Source organism: Gadus chalcogrammus, chromosome 14, assembly GCF_026213295.1.
Source record: "Gadus chalcogrammus isolate NIFS_2021 chromosome 14, NIFS_Gcha_1.0, whole genome shotgun sequence".
Classification (NCBI taxonomy): domain Eukaryota; kingdom Metazoa; phylum Chordata; class Actinopteri; order Gadiformes; family Gadidae; genus Gadus; species Gadus chalcogrammus.
In genome coordinates, this window is record NC_079425.1 from 15,036,864 (window position 1) to 15,051,746 (window position 14,883).

The following is a 14,883-nucleotide window of genomic DNA, read 5'->3' on the forward strand; positions in this document are numbered from 1 at the left end:
AACACCCTGCAAAACATTAGAAAAAATAAGATAACAATTGAAAACAGAACATTTGATCAATTATATTTAATATACAGTCTCCAATTCTAGTCGCCTTTCTTTTTCTTCTTTCTTCCTATCTAATATTCTCTCTTTTTAAACTTTCGTACATTTTTTTTCTTTTTTCTTTTGATTGTTCAGGTCTGTGAGTCTTTTTGTGTGTTCAAATTTAGCCTTAAAGGGAATGCGAATCTAATTCCAGAATATACCAATCGCCCGTGCGTTAGACAAGGGGTCTTCCAACAACAAAGGCTTCGTTGTTGGAAAACCGACACCCCTAGAGGACAAAGTAGAGGACGAAAGACAAGCTCATCGCAAAGTCCCGCGATGTTTCCATTTGTGCGCTTTGTGGGTAGTACTAGTCCCATGTTACTAGCCTGGAAACTCTAGCATGGCAGCTACTAAAGCATCCAAAGAGCAGAAATATGACAGGCAGCTGAGGTAAATTAAACGTAAATGTATACTAAGAAGGAAACGTAAATCAGCATTATTATTTAGATATAACTGATGCCGAATAGGCATGCCTAGCGTTAGACCTGTTTAGCCAACTAGCTCTAGGTAAACATTACCAAAATCACTCAGTAAGCCAATGTAATGTTTCATTGTAAGGTGATGATACATCGTATCTTAATCGTCGTATCGTCGTATTGTAATACAGTGCTTTCCTGCTTCCTGCTTGCTATTCCGTTCATGAATGTCTAAAAGCTAAATAAATATTCGGCATCTGTAAGTAAGCTACCGGTAGAGGAGTGTGCAATGTACAGGTTTTAGTTTTTGTATGCATTCTTGCTTCATGATCCAACCCCGTCTTGCAGACTGTGGGGAGACCATGGACAGGAGGTTCTGGAGAACGCCCACGTCTGTCTCATCAACGCCACCGCATCAGGGACAGAGATCCTTAAAAACCTTGTACTTCCAGGTGACCACAGTATTACAATACAGTTTCTCCAAATCATACAGACGTTGACTAATCTCTTCATCAACTTTTTAATTGTGAATTCAAGGCATAGGAGCTTTTACCATCATTGACGGCCACACAGTCTTAGGAGAAGATGTGGGAAACAAGTAAGGAATTAAATGAGAATCACATTATATTTGTGGACTGATTCAGATTTATTGAGATGTGCGTAATGGAATCAATATGTCTGACCCAGTGTGACTTTTGTTTTTGTCTTACAGCTTTTTCCTCAGCCAAAACAGCATAGGAAGGGTATGTCTCACTATAAGCAAAATGTGCACACAAATTGTCTTCCTCTCTTTTCAAAACCTCCTAAACATGTGAGTGACCTGCAGTACATACATATGAGCGCTGGCCACCTCATCCTTCTGTGTAGAAAAATAACACTCATAACAGCACTGATCATCAGTAATACCTCCTTCCCCGCAGAGAGTCTCATCAGGGATGTCGAATGCAGGCCCAAACCACAATCAAATCCCAGTTTTCCATCCCCAAACCACATTTTGGGTGCATGGAAATTAACATTGAAAACAGATGACCCATTGTGCAATCAGATGCGCCGATCTCTTCTTGCCCTTAAATGGATAAACGTTTGCCCATCACTTTTACTAGCCAATCAAAGGCTGCCAGCCTCTTTATTCCCTTAAATGATAAAACAGGCAGCTGCTTAAGCAGGTAGCAGGATCATCACATATCCACTGTTGTTTTGCCAGGGTAGGTCCTTTAATCACGTCTTCAGTTAGAACCAATACGTTCTCTTCATCAAAGCCCTAGCTATACCCGCTCTCGCCAATCTCTACTTTTGTTAAGTTACAATGAAATGTATAATTAATATCGTGACACACATTTATTTTCAAGAACCGGGCCCAGGCTGCTACTGAGCTGCTCCAGGAGCTGAATAGTGATGTCTCTGGAAACTTTGTTGAGGAAGTATGTTGACTCTTTGAAACACATTTTAAAATCGACTCGGGGTCAGCACCCCGAGTGGATTTCAACCCTTTTGGTGGCCACCGTAATCCATTCTGGACCAATAATAATATTTTAATGAATTTCAAAATTGTTTTTCGAGACTGACGGTGGGCACCAACAATTTGAATTACGAAACATTGTTACCTACATAATGTTATACCTTAGCAATGTTTTTAAATGTTTTAAATTTAGCAATGCACTTTACCACGACAATGTACGTAGTTGAAGTTAGACACAAGCCAGTCTTCTTAAATGACGGAGCTTGAATCAATAAAGTTTAATTTGATCTTAAAGAGATGATACGTTATGAACATTGAACTGAACAGACTGTGAATAACCTGTTGGTCTATCTTCTCCAGAGTGCAGACCAGCTGTTGGACAATGACCCCGAGTTCTTCCACAGGTTCTCCATCGTTATTGGGGTTCAGCTTTCAGAAAGGTACTGACACCAAGGCACAGTTTCCAACTCACAACTTGTTTGGACCTACTAGGGTCCCCTTAGATTGCTGACTAATGGTATTGATTTTGGATGATATTTGCATTATAAATGATTTAAATGGTTTGAAGGTCCTGACCTTTATATACACACAGCCATGTGCAAATAAATCAGTGTTTGGTGCAACACACATAAATTCACTGGAATATTGATGTTTCAGGCAGATATTGAAATGGTTAAAACGATTTTAGTCACTATATCTCATGAGGCAGAATGCTCTAAATATAACTATTGCATTTCTTATTTCAGTAGATTGGTTGCAATTCTGACTAGTTTGTACTGTTATGGTTTTAGTTGCCATGCTGCAGTCAGTGCTGAATGTGGATAACCCTGCTGTTTAAGCCCATTGAGCCAGCCTGTGTTTTGTATTCCCTGGGTGTCAGCACGCGCCTGAGGCTCGGCTCGGTTCTGTGGGCCGTTGGCGTTCCCTTCCTGGTCTGTTGGACCTATGGCCTCATGGGCTACATGAGGCTTGTGGTGAAGGAGCATACAGGTGAGTGCTTCGCATGTCAATCTTTAACATATGAAGTCCATAAGATTCAGTCAAGGCCGAAGTTCCTTTCCCCCAATTCTTCTGAATTAATGCCGAGATATCCCCCACTAAGAGTCTTTACTTGTTGTGAAAGTCCCTAAAAGCTATCTCCAGCAAACAGCTTCAAAAACATGTCTTCTTGAACTCAAATACAATGTTTACTTGTTGTGAAAATGCCATAATATGTCTGCTTTAATACTGCAGACTGCGCGGCCCTTACTTTGTGATGAACTGAAACACCCCCTGCACTGATTGGGCACATCGTTTTTTGTTGTTGATCAGGATGGTCTCCCAAGGCCAATAATGGACGCCTCTTTCAGAAGATGGTATAAAGGCTCGGACATACTTCCTGCGTTCCGCACGCTGTTCCATTCCTAGTTCAATTCTGGGTCTGCATTGGACTGGCGTTCCACGCATTCGCATTTCCCGTCACACTCCTTTCTAGTTTCTGGTGGTCATGCACCATAACACTGTCTACCAACCGCCATAAAAAAGCAGAAGGAGAAGCAAGGGCATTAGGAGCTTCATGTATCAATTTGGATCTCCTTGACATCCTCTGATAGCGCTTGCTATGTGTACCTTATACACGCTCACAAATTGTGGGCTGTACGAGGTCGACCACACGACCCCTTGCGGAAATGGCCGGAAAACGACATTCACATTACGTGGACGCTGAAGTATGAATTAGCCTTAATTCTTTCCCTTTAGAATCTCTAATGTTTCTAGCCTAACCTCTCACATGGTTATGATGTTATATTTGATCAGTCTACTTTATAACCCGTACTTCCTCTATTTAATTCTGAAATCAGCTATATGACATGAACATGTAGTTTATATGTTGATGAAGATCCAGATGTATGTTATGTTTATTGTGATTCTGTTCCACCAGTCATAGAGTCTCACCCAGACAATGCCCTGGAAGATCTCCGGTTGGACCGGCCCTTCTCTGAGCTCACCGACCACATCCAGTCGTACCAGCTGGACAGCATGGACAAGAAGGTGTGTGTGTGTGTGTGTTTGTGTGTGTGTGTGTGTGTGTGTGTGTGTGTGCAATCTACGATTGAGACCAAGCCAATCGTAGATTGCACGTTGGTCTGGGGAAGCTGCTGTCATTTTCTTCAGCACAGGAGGCATGATCAACGGGCCTTGTTCAACTGTCTCTGTGCGCGATTGGCTGTTTGCCGTCGCTTCCCTGTCGACATTGTGTTAAACCAGCCAATAGCGCGCCAAGGGGAAAAGCCAGCTTGGTGATTGGCTCCCGCAAAAACGTATCGGAAGCAGAAAGGAATGTATTGCTCTTCTCCAGACCCTAGCGCAGGGCAAACTCAAATCGCCGGAAGAATGTGCGGGGCTACCCAGGCTAGGTATACTTGGAACATACTATGGACTGTTTAAGTGTCATTTGAATAAGGGGTGGGCAGAGTAGTGTAGAGGTTGTGGTTTTCGACTCCACCCTGTAGTCACAGTAGAGAAAGACTCCCTAATGTGTCCTGATGGTCCGTAGACTCCGAGGGTTAGTCTGTAGACTGAGTGTATCTGATGTCTGAGGCAGTTTGTATAAGATAGTTTGTATGTGATGTTCTTCCTGGTGTTTGCAGGATCACAGTCACACCCCCTGGATTGTCATCATTGCCAAGTTCCTGGAGACGTGGCTCACAGAGGTAAGAGGAGACCTGCTATGGTCTAGATAGACGCTCACCATGGGGTGTTTGTTTAGATTCATATGATTTTTAGAAAGTGTTTGGTTTGTTTTTATCTCATAGCATGAAGGTCAGCCACCCAAAAACTACAAGGAGAAGGAAGCCTTCAGACAAATGATCCGAGAAGGTAAGGCTACCACGCATCGCTGAAACACCTCAACTTGAGTGGTTTATCATTGTGAGTAATCGTATTAATTATTAACACATGACCAGGTGTTGCACAAAGTGATATTTTTACTTTTCTCCTCAGGAATCTTGAAGAAGGAGAATGGTGTTCGAGAGGATGAGGAGAACTTTGAAGAGGCTGTCAAGAACGTCAACACGGCTTTAAACCCAACCAAGGTACCAATGGAGCCTCTATATACCACCCTGGAACCACATTACCAAGTAACCTTGCCTTATCTGTCTCCATACAACCATCTAACTAGATTACCCAGAAGACCTGCCTCACCTGATCTATACATCCCTGGAATAACATTATCCTCAAACCCTGCGTAATCGGTCTCTGTACAACCATGTTACTACATAACCCAAGAACATAGCATCAAGTACACTTGTAGTTTTAAACCCCAAAAGGTACCCATGCTATTTGTCCAGATGCTACATGTAACAAATATACAAACACACCTAACTTCATCACCAAGCCTAGTCTATAAGTCTATACGACCCTATAATTGCATGACCCAGAAACCCAACATCACATTCCACTTTATCACGCCTCCAAATGTTTCAGAATGCAGCAGCAAGACTGTTGACTGGGACAAAATAGTGGGAGCATATCACACCCGTTCTTGCATCCCTTCACTGGCTGCCAGTACAACATAGAATCCGTTTAAAAACAGATCTTATGGTGTTCAGAGCCCTCAAAGGCCAGGCCCCATCATACAACTCTGACCTTTTACATCCCCACTCAGCCCCTAGGTCCTCTAATAAGGGTCTTCTCCACATCCCCCGCTCCTGACTCAAACAAAAAGGTGACGGGGCCTTCGCAGTAGCTGCTCCGCGCCTGTGGAACCAACTGCTACCTCACTTACGTGATGTCCCCTCCATTCCTGCCTTTAGATCAAGGCTCAAATCCCATCTGTACACCCTGGCCTTTTCTCCCCATTAACTATCTGACCTCTGCACTGCTATCTTTGTTTATATGTGGATGTCTGGGTTTTATGTATTGTCTATTTAATATTGCTATTTTTACCTTATTTTTTACCTGCTAAATGCACTTTGTTCAGTGCGAACTTATAAATCTGCTTTATAAATACATTTGACTAACTTACTTTACTTACACTTTACATCGCTACCAAGATATAAATTTCGCCTCTACACCAACCTGACTACATTACCCAGCGACCAAATATCACATGACAACATTGTGACCTAGTAAACCAGCAGTGCCCTTTCTAACAACCCTGAGGTTTTCCCGTCTGGAATTAATAAAGGGCGTTACCAATACAACTGTCTCATTAAATGACCCTGTGTTCTACATGCTTTTTTATCTCTGGTTAAACCCAAATATTTTGTTCCAGAAGACATTCCCTTTGATTATTGTCCAGTAAGCAGGTTGGATAGTAACATTATCTTGTTGCTATAGGTTCCCAGCTCGGTGGAGGATCTATTCAACAGCGAACAATGTACCAACATCACATCCCAGGTGAGTCCGTCCCATATAAGTAAGTTAGACCCGACAGGACAAGTGGACCAGACAAGTATGGTCTATCCATCTTCCAAAGGTCTTACTCGGTCAGCTGACCCCTCAGTGTCTGGGCGGATGGACATGATAGAATGAACCAACTAGCACTTATGTATTGATCAATCAAATGTAAATACATTTTTGCTGTTCAGAATTCCAAAGTGAATAACAAGAACGGGAAAATAACAATAAGAACGACAAATCTGAGAACAACAGTTATTTAAGAGCTTTAATAAAGATTACACACTACTCGATTTGAGAAGTAGGCTAAACGAAAAGTGTTTAGCCTACTTCCAGAGGACGGTAGACCTTGTGGATGTTGCTAGTTCTAAGAACATGCATAAGTCTCCCCTTGCACTGAAGCAGCGTGTGTGTCCACGGCTGTGTTCCAGAGCGCAGCCTTCTGGGTGATGCTCAGGGCCGTGAAGGAGTTTGTCCTGCATGAAGGCAAGGGATGCCTTCCCGCTCGAGGCACCATCCCAGATATGATCTCAGACTCCCAGAGGTTCATCAACCTGCAAAATGTGTAAGTGTTAAAGAAAGATTTTAAAACTTTGGTTTTTAGACGAAAGTGGGAGTGGTTATCTGTGAAGGGGATCGGTCATTTGCTCAGATGGGTGGAGGTAAGGGGTCTTAAATTAAGGGGGAGTTAATGAACGCTCTTAATGTACGCACTTAATGAACGTTGTATTTCTTCATAGTACTTAATTGTGTAGCATCTGCAGTAGGTAGCTATCACTGCTGTATGAGGGGAATGGGTTAGCCTAGCGTTTGTTAGTACTTGCACTTGGTTCTATGAACATCTTTAATGTACCGACAGCAATATATTGTTTCATTCTAATGACAAAGTACTTATTGTAAGTCGCTTTGGATAAAAGCGTCTGCTTAAATGCCCTTTATGTAAATGTAAATAAGTGGTCATACTGTAGGTGAGGGGATTAGATACGTGTATTCATTAGTGAGGGGGTAGTGGGCTTATTCACTTTGCGGCCATCTTGTTCAAAGCGCTTGATGGCTTGGAGGGAGCTGATGGGTGCGATGGTGTGTTTGAGGCCTTTGTGTTTCTTTGTTGGTTGTTCTGGTGGTTGTGAAGGCTCTGATGTTTCTTGGGGTAAAGGTACCGGGACAAAGCCCTGCAGGACGCTGCAGCTGTGGCCAAACATGTGGAGTCCCTCCTGCAGACTACTGGCAAGGTACTGGGCCACAACCTGGACCTCTACTGATACTGTAACATCCCACTCAAACCTCTGTTGCAACACAAAACTCCTGCTCTGTTATTACACAATATTGACATGAATGCTGACAGCATTGGTATTTATATGGCAGGTCAGGTTGTTTTTTGTCTCATCAGCTTCTTCTCCACTAGGTGGTATTGCAGTATTACATTACCTTCTTGGGCTATAGTAATATTGTAATGGAAACATCATAATGCGTATCATACGTTATCAACCATTCATACAGAATGGTGGTAAATAATGCCTTACTTCATCGCAATCATTTTGATTAATATATATTTTTTCCCATTCTTATTAACAATTAATACATTTGAGTGTTTTTCCCCCTTTTTCTCCCAGACCCCCGAGAGCGTGTCAGAGAAGGACATCAAACTGTTTTGTAAGTAGAGAAGTCTGATAACCAATTAAAATGCGCTCCTAATACGAATTTGCACTGGAGAATCATGAGTGTGTTTCTACTTTGACCAGCATTAGCGCTGCTAGGAAGTGCATTGATTATTTTCGTCTAACTAACTTAAGTCCAGCACGTTTGCCAGAAAAAGTGAATTAACAAAAGTTTTGAGAAGGAAAACCCACTTAGTGTAATTAGGGCCAATCATCGTGGTACTAATCAGATGTTATGTCAACTTCAATCTTTTGACCCTGTTTTCCTATATTTGTGTTTCCTAATGCCATCCATTTTAGGCATTAGACTTTGTTTAAGAGGTTTTTTTTTAACCTGACCAATTGTAGGGTTAGGGTTAGTAACATTGTAACAAATAATTTCCCCTGAAACCAATAGATGAATCGTAATCTATATTAATGCGTCTGTATGTCGTCACCAAATTATGTTGAATCTCAATGCAAAGTTATGTTTTGGGAATTCTGTCATACTGCGAAATGTGTGACAACATGCTGTGTTCAACTTGGTGGTGTGCGTTGGTTTTCTCTCCAGGTAAGAACGCTGCCTTCCTGAGAGTGTTACATTGCAGGTCTCTGGCTGAGGAATACGCGGTGGAATCTGTGAACAAAGATGAAATCAGTGAGTAGCGTCACGCTGTGTCTCTATTCTTCTTCTTCGATTATTATTATTATTATTATTATTATTATTATTAGATATCAAGCATGGGAGGACCTGGTACACAAATCACAAATTGACATGCACTACATGTTTTATGTATTATGTTTTGAATATATTCCGATTCAAATTAATATTTCTTTATTGTCAATCACGATGGACAGAAAAAAGTTGAATATATGTACGCTCAGTGAGACACAACATTCAATACAGTATACAACAAGTTAAAGAATGGAAGCATTTGGTTAAGTGGTCTAGTGCAAGTGTACAGAATGTTATTTTTTAGTCTGATATTGATGGCATCGGGAATGAAGGACTTGTGAAGTGTGTTACACATACAGATATAACCTCTTCTGTCGGTTGGCGGTCGAGCTTGTCATGCTATGATGCTGTATCTGTTCTATTGGCGGTGCTTGGAAGTGTATCCTTCCTGAGTTCCTCTGTCTCCTCAGCCTCCTGTATGGACAGCCCAGACAGTGAGATGGTCCTCTACCTGATGCTGCGCTCCGTCGACCGCTTCTACCACCAGCACTCCCGCTACCCCGGTGAGAACACCACGCTGCCACAGACCTGGATCAGATCAACCAAACGCTACCAATGTGATGCTGGAGGTATATATCTGGTTATTCTGATTGGCTGTGCTTTTTCCAGGGGTGTATAACTACCAAGTGGAGGAGGACATCAGTAAGCTGAAGTTGTGTGTGACCTCCCTTCTCCAGGAATACAACCTCAACGTCAGCATCAAAGACGATTACATCCATGAGTTGTGAGTTTCCCCGGTAACACGGCCCACAAATCCAGTCCCTGCTATTCTGTAGTACAAATAATAATAATAATATTAATAATACATTTAATTTAGAGGCGCTGTCACGTTAAAATTGTACCGGGGGCGAAAATTGTACCGGCCTACGTCATCGTTTGTTTACATCCTGACAACTTGACAATCTGCCCGGCAACAGACGACGCGATGCAGAAAACATGTTTCCAAACGACGAAATAACATAATACAGATAGTGGATCGCTATCTGTATTATGATAGATAGCGATAACACTTGTTTTTACTTTATATTTGTATTGTATTTAATTGTTTAATCGAAACAATAAAAAAAATTGCCCGCAAAACGGGCGATCGCGTCAAATGACGCGTCAAATCACGTAGGAAGGTTCTTGAACATTCTAGACCAGGGGTGCCCAACCAGTCGATCGCGGTCTACCAGTAGATCGCCGACAGATCCCAAGTCGATCGCGAAGGGGTGAAGAAAAAAATGAAATTTTTATGTATTGTCTATTTAATATTGCTATTTTTACCTTATTTTTTACCTGCTAAATGCACTTTGTTCAGTGCGAACTTATAAAAATTTTTTTTTAATGAAATTAAATTTGCGCGGTAGCATATACGCGCGGTAGCGCATGTGCTGTTAACAGCAGTTGAAAGCCGTCAACAGTAGTTACACACTCCTAAACGTTGGCATGGCTGAGGGGAAACAAGCTAAGACCTACCATTTTCACCCTGAGTGGGAGGAAGATTATTGATTATCGTTGAGAAGGTGCCGTGCGCAGACGGAATGAAACCCCCATTGAAGTCCGTAGGTTCACGATACAACCCCCCCCCCCCCCCGTCAACAATTGTTCTCCACCCCCCCCCCCCCCGGCTTGAAGGTAGGTTTGCTGGTAGATCTCGGGAGGTTGGCTACTTGAAAAGTAGATCTTGGGTCAAAAAAGGTTGGGCACCCCTGTTCTAGACTATGAAACCTGCTTAAAACACTCAGTTTACTAGCTAAATTCGATTAAACAATTCAATACAATACAAATATAAAGTAAAAACAAGTGTTATCTAGCGATCCGTTATCTGTATTATGTTTCAAGAACCCTCCTACGTCATTTGACGCGATCGCCCGTTTCGCGTGCAAAACATTTGTCATTTGACGCGATCGACCGTTTCGCGGGCAAATTTTTTTATTGTTTCGATTAAACAATTAAATACAATACAAATATAAAGTAAAAACAAGTGTTATCGCTATCTATCATAATACAGATAGCGATCCGCTATCTGTATTATGTCATTTCGTCGTTTGGAAACATGTTTTCTGCATCGCGTCGACTGTTGCCGGGCAGGTTGTCAGGATGTAAACAAACGATGACGTAGGCCGGTACAATTTTCGCCCCCGATACAATTTTAACGTGACAGCGCCTTTCAAGACACCCAAGGTCACCTTACAGAGCATATAGTCATCATAAATCGTTTAAAAAAACAAGACATTGTGGAAAAAATAGAAAAAAAAACATAATAAATAAAAAATAAATAAAACAGAAACAAGATATAGTCGTTAGTACAAGTCACACGGCTTGGAGTGTTATTTGTTCCTTTCGGCTAAATAATGTATTCTGTGTGTCTTTCTTGGTTTATAATGAATATTCTCCTCTTATTATTACTATTTGCTATCAATTTATATGATACTTTTCTCCATAGAGCCTCTCAGTGAGTTGTTATAACTCAGGAGCCCGTAGGTAGGGGTTGGGGCATCTAGATCTCGGTGGATGCCCATAGCTAGGCTGCAGACCTCAGGGATCAAACTTGTCCGTGGAGTTGAACACTATCCTGCCCCTATATACTTTTTTTAGTTGTCAAGACAAAGGTTTGACTCTGAAAAGTGTTTATATATGTGTTTATTGATTTGTGCTTTGTTGTTTCTTCTCTAAAGCTGTCGCTATGGTGCTGCTGAACCTCACACAGTCGCTGCTTTTCTGGGCGGTAAGAAGCTCACATTTATATGAATAGTCAAATGATTTTGGGCTGTAAAACCATTTATACAAAGTAGTAACATGTAGTTTTCGCATACAGCCACTTATTTATTAGATCCCTGTTGATGGTGGTGTTGTTTGTTTCAGGGGCGGCGGCCCAGGAAGTGATCAAGATGGTCAGCCATCAGTTTGTCCCATTCAACAACACGTTCATCTACAACGCCATGTCCCAGACCTCGGCCACCTACCAGCTGTAGACGCTTCCACCGTCTGCTGGGAAAAACAGTCCACAGCTAGTGGAGCTCTATGTGTTGACCAGGGAGGGCTCCACGCTAGCTGCTAATGTTGACCCTGTAACGTAATGGTGAACGTGTTTTCACAAGATCCAGCTGTTCATCTCGCTTTATTTTGATGTTTATTATTCAGAAACGGAAGGTCTTTGCCCCTATCATCGAAGGAGATACTGCAACTAATCTGTTATTAAACCAGCAGACATAGTGTAGACCTACAGCCTAGACCACAACAATGTTTGAGAAAGCACTTCTCTCCAACTTTGCAGGTTAGTCTCTACATAAACATGCACTTGTGGTTGTGAACGTTAAATAAACTAACTTCTTTAAGTATGAAGGTGTCACTCTTTTATTCGTCGCCCATTTCACTCAATTATTTTAGAGGATTTACTTTCCTTGAGCAGATTGTTTTAATGTGGGTATAGAATATGTCAGAGCAAGACATTTTTTAAAGAAAATAGTGCTGTTTCTACTCTGAGAATTAAATGGTGTAGAATATAGTAAAGCACAAATTTGTCTGAGATGGGGTTTAGGTGAAGATAAAGAGATGTCCTTGATGTTGATATATATATATATGTATTGTGATATTTACAGGGTGATATATCATTCATTGTAATATATTTATCCTTATCAGAAGGGACATTTACTGTTGATGTCTGATTTGACCAATGTTTTCCAAATGGGTGTTTGCTGACTATCATGTGAAATACTCGGGATTTGATTAGCTTCCTTAATTCGAAAGCTCCCCTGATTACTCAATCTTAAAAAAGGCTGCCAAAACTCTAACCTAAACCGATTTGTCTCATTATGGATGAATTAACCATCAGTCACAAGGTTTATTCAAACAGCAGAGGGCACTGTCATACAAATTGTCAGTATTTTTAACCAATGGGACCAGTAGTAAAGTAACCAGTCACTGGTTACTTTACGGCAGTAAAAAGTACTTTTCTCAATATAGAAATCTTATGTCCACAAGTTGGACTGTCTTACTTTCTCAACTGCTCTGTTGCTCAGTTTACTTGATCGCTGCAGATTGAAAAATAAACGTGCAGATTGTTTATCTTTTTGGATCGCTTCCGACGATGTTATGTAACGTTTTTTTTTCCTGAATAGAAGCAGAAACATGCCTTCAGCATTTCATCAACATTCTCTCTCTCTCTCTCTCTCTCTCTCTCTCTCTCTCTCTCTCTCTCTCTCTCTCTCTCTCTCTCTCTCTCTCTCTCTCTCTCTCTCTCGTTTCTTCTTCTCCGCATAGACACGTCCCTGTGCTTTACGATATGTCTTTGCCTTTGACAAGGGCAGAGCTCAGTGCCCAACAGAAGGGCCTATTGTAGCTAGCAGCTCCTGTCACTAAAGGTTTTCTCACATTAGCAAGAGCCTGGGCTTAACGAGGTTGGCTGGTCATTTAGATGTGCTGCTTCTTGAAGTCGAACTATATCGCTGTTGCCGCGTAGGCTGCATGTGTTTCCCACTCTCTCTGGTCTGGGGAGAGTCCTCCAAATTGTTGCACATAGCCCTGCAAAACAAGCGAGTGTTTGACGGGACCGGCTGCAATAGAGGAAATTCTTGCCTTTAATTTTTACTTTGAACCTTTAGGAATAAACATACCTATTAAATCTCTTGTTATTCTTTTTGAGTCACATCGCAAGCATTTGGTGCTTCTTTATACGACATTATTAGTTTTTTCTGTTTTTAAGCATTCCAGGCATACAGAAGGCTAGGCAGTATAGAAATATATCAGTTAATCTTGTGATATTTAGTCTGATTTTGTGAAATCAAGACGAATATATGACAATTCACATCACCTTTGATCAACATCTACTCTAGCATTAACTGAGTTTTCCCCGAGAGGGGACTTGACTTGGGAGACATTTGAAACTCAGTGGTGAGTCCTGTTTGAAGGTCAAGATATCCAGCTGTTCCCCCTTGCATCAGACTCTAGCTTTGTGTGTGTGTGTGTGTGTGTGTGTGTGTGTGTCTGTGCGTGTGTCTGTATGTGATTCCCCATGTGCGTGTGTACATGCACATGCCTGTATGTGTGTGTATTCTATGTGTGTGGGCATGCCTGTGTGTATTTGTGTGTGTGTGCATGTGTGTATCTCTGCAGAGCAGGTCCAACTACAGCTGTGTCAACATCCTCATTATCGGTTGGTTTCAGATCTCTCCAGACATTATCTGCTGCCTTCGTCATTCTTTTTCTCTTCAAACTGACACCTCATACCTGTATTGTCTCACATCCCCCTGTTCCTTGACCCTGCTGTTGAAATGTGCTTATTTACGATAAACTACTTTAGTTTATTAAAGGCTGCCTCTTTGTTGGAACGTGGAATGCACTTTGTGTGATGTATTGTAACCATGTTTTACTAGCACTAATACAATCTAGTTAACCTAGTATATTCCTATAGGTCCTATAGGTACTTCCTGTAGCTGCAGTCCAATTTGTTCATTATATGCTTTGAGTGTTCTCAGCCTCACTTTTGATAAATTAATAAGATGTAAATGTTGTCACTTCACCAAGAGGAAATTCATAGATAGTATTTAGGTCACTGCTTAGCTCATAACTCCAACAAAAACATTATTTGGTTGAGGGTAAGACCTAATCCAATGTTTGTGATTCTGATAGCACTTTGCAATAAGTATACATAGATAAACTATTAATAAATATTATTTAATGCAGTAATAAGCATTATTATGTAGCATAAGCACAGGGTTAGGGGTAGTGGGTTAGGGCTAGGTTTTTGTATTCTAAATCAGTTATTGTAAGTTAATGTAGCTCTGATTGCACTGGCAGACCATCTCAAATCCGTAATAGTGTTAAACAATAACATAATCTTAAATGAATACCATAGTTAACATCAACAGCATAAGTATAATATGAAAAGCCTTATTACTACTAAAGGATTGCTAGATCCATTAGTTAACTCTTAAATAGGCTAGCTGTTAATCATTGCTTATTACTGCATTCACTAATGTTACTTAATGGTCAATTAATTTCCTTTATTGTAATGTGCTACTGTGATTCCAATTCTATCTGATGAATTAATGGTATATTTTCCTCAAAGTAGATCTACATATATCTATATTTGTATCTAGATAGAAAATGGCAGTCTATGTTCTTTTAACACACAGTTACCTTGGCTATATTTAGAACCACAGTTATAAACTACAGAACAAATCA

The 14,883-nt window shown here is 41.1% G+C and overlaps 1 protein-coding gene across 1 annotated transcript; it reads left to right on the plus strand.

Annotated features, from left to right (window-relative positions):
* Positions 1 to 352: 352 nt before the first annotated feature.
* On the plus strand, positions 353 to 12,042 carry nae1 (nedd8 activating enzyme E1 subunit 1). The gene is made up of 20 exons (XM_056608176.1): positions 353 to 480; positions 855 to 958; positions 1,044 to 1,104; positions 1,219 to 1,249; positions 1,856 to 1,927; positions 2,326 to 2,405; positions 2,846 to 2,955; positions 3,884 to 3,993; positions 4,593 to 4,655; positions 4,758 to 4,821; positions 4,945 to 5,036; positions 6,283 to 6,342; positions 6,774 to 6,907; positions 7,499 to 7,574; positions 7,956 to 7,995; positions 8,551 to 8,637; positions 9,126 to 9,218; positions 9,325 to 9,439; positions 11,376 to 11,425; positions 11,563 to 12,042. Exons 1-20 carry the CDS (start codon positions 431 to 433, stop codon positions 11,670 to 11,672), a joined length of 1,602 nt encoding a protein of 533 aa, XP_056464151.1. The 5' UTR covers positions 353 to 430; the 3' UTR covers positions 11,673 to 12,042.
* The last annotated feature ends 2,841 nt before the right edge of the window (positions 12,043 to 14,883 follow it).

Bases quoted from the DNA above. Each gene is read 5' to 3' on its own strand.
- nae1 (XM_056608176.1), top strand. From the start codon at position 431: ATGGCAGCTACTAAAGCATCCAAAGAGCAGAAATATGACAGGCAGCTG. The intron at 3,994-4,592 runs GTGTGTGTGTGT...TGGTGTTTGCAG, and splicing joins TGGACAGCATGGACAAGAAG to GATCACAGTCACACCCCCTG. The intron at 8,638-9,125 runs GTGAGTAGCGTC...CTGTCTCCTCAG, and splicing joins TGTGAACAAAGATGAAATCA to CCTCCTGTATGGACAGCCCA.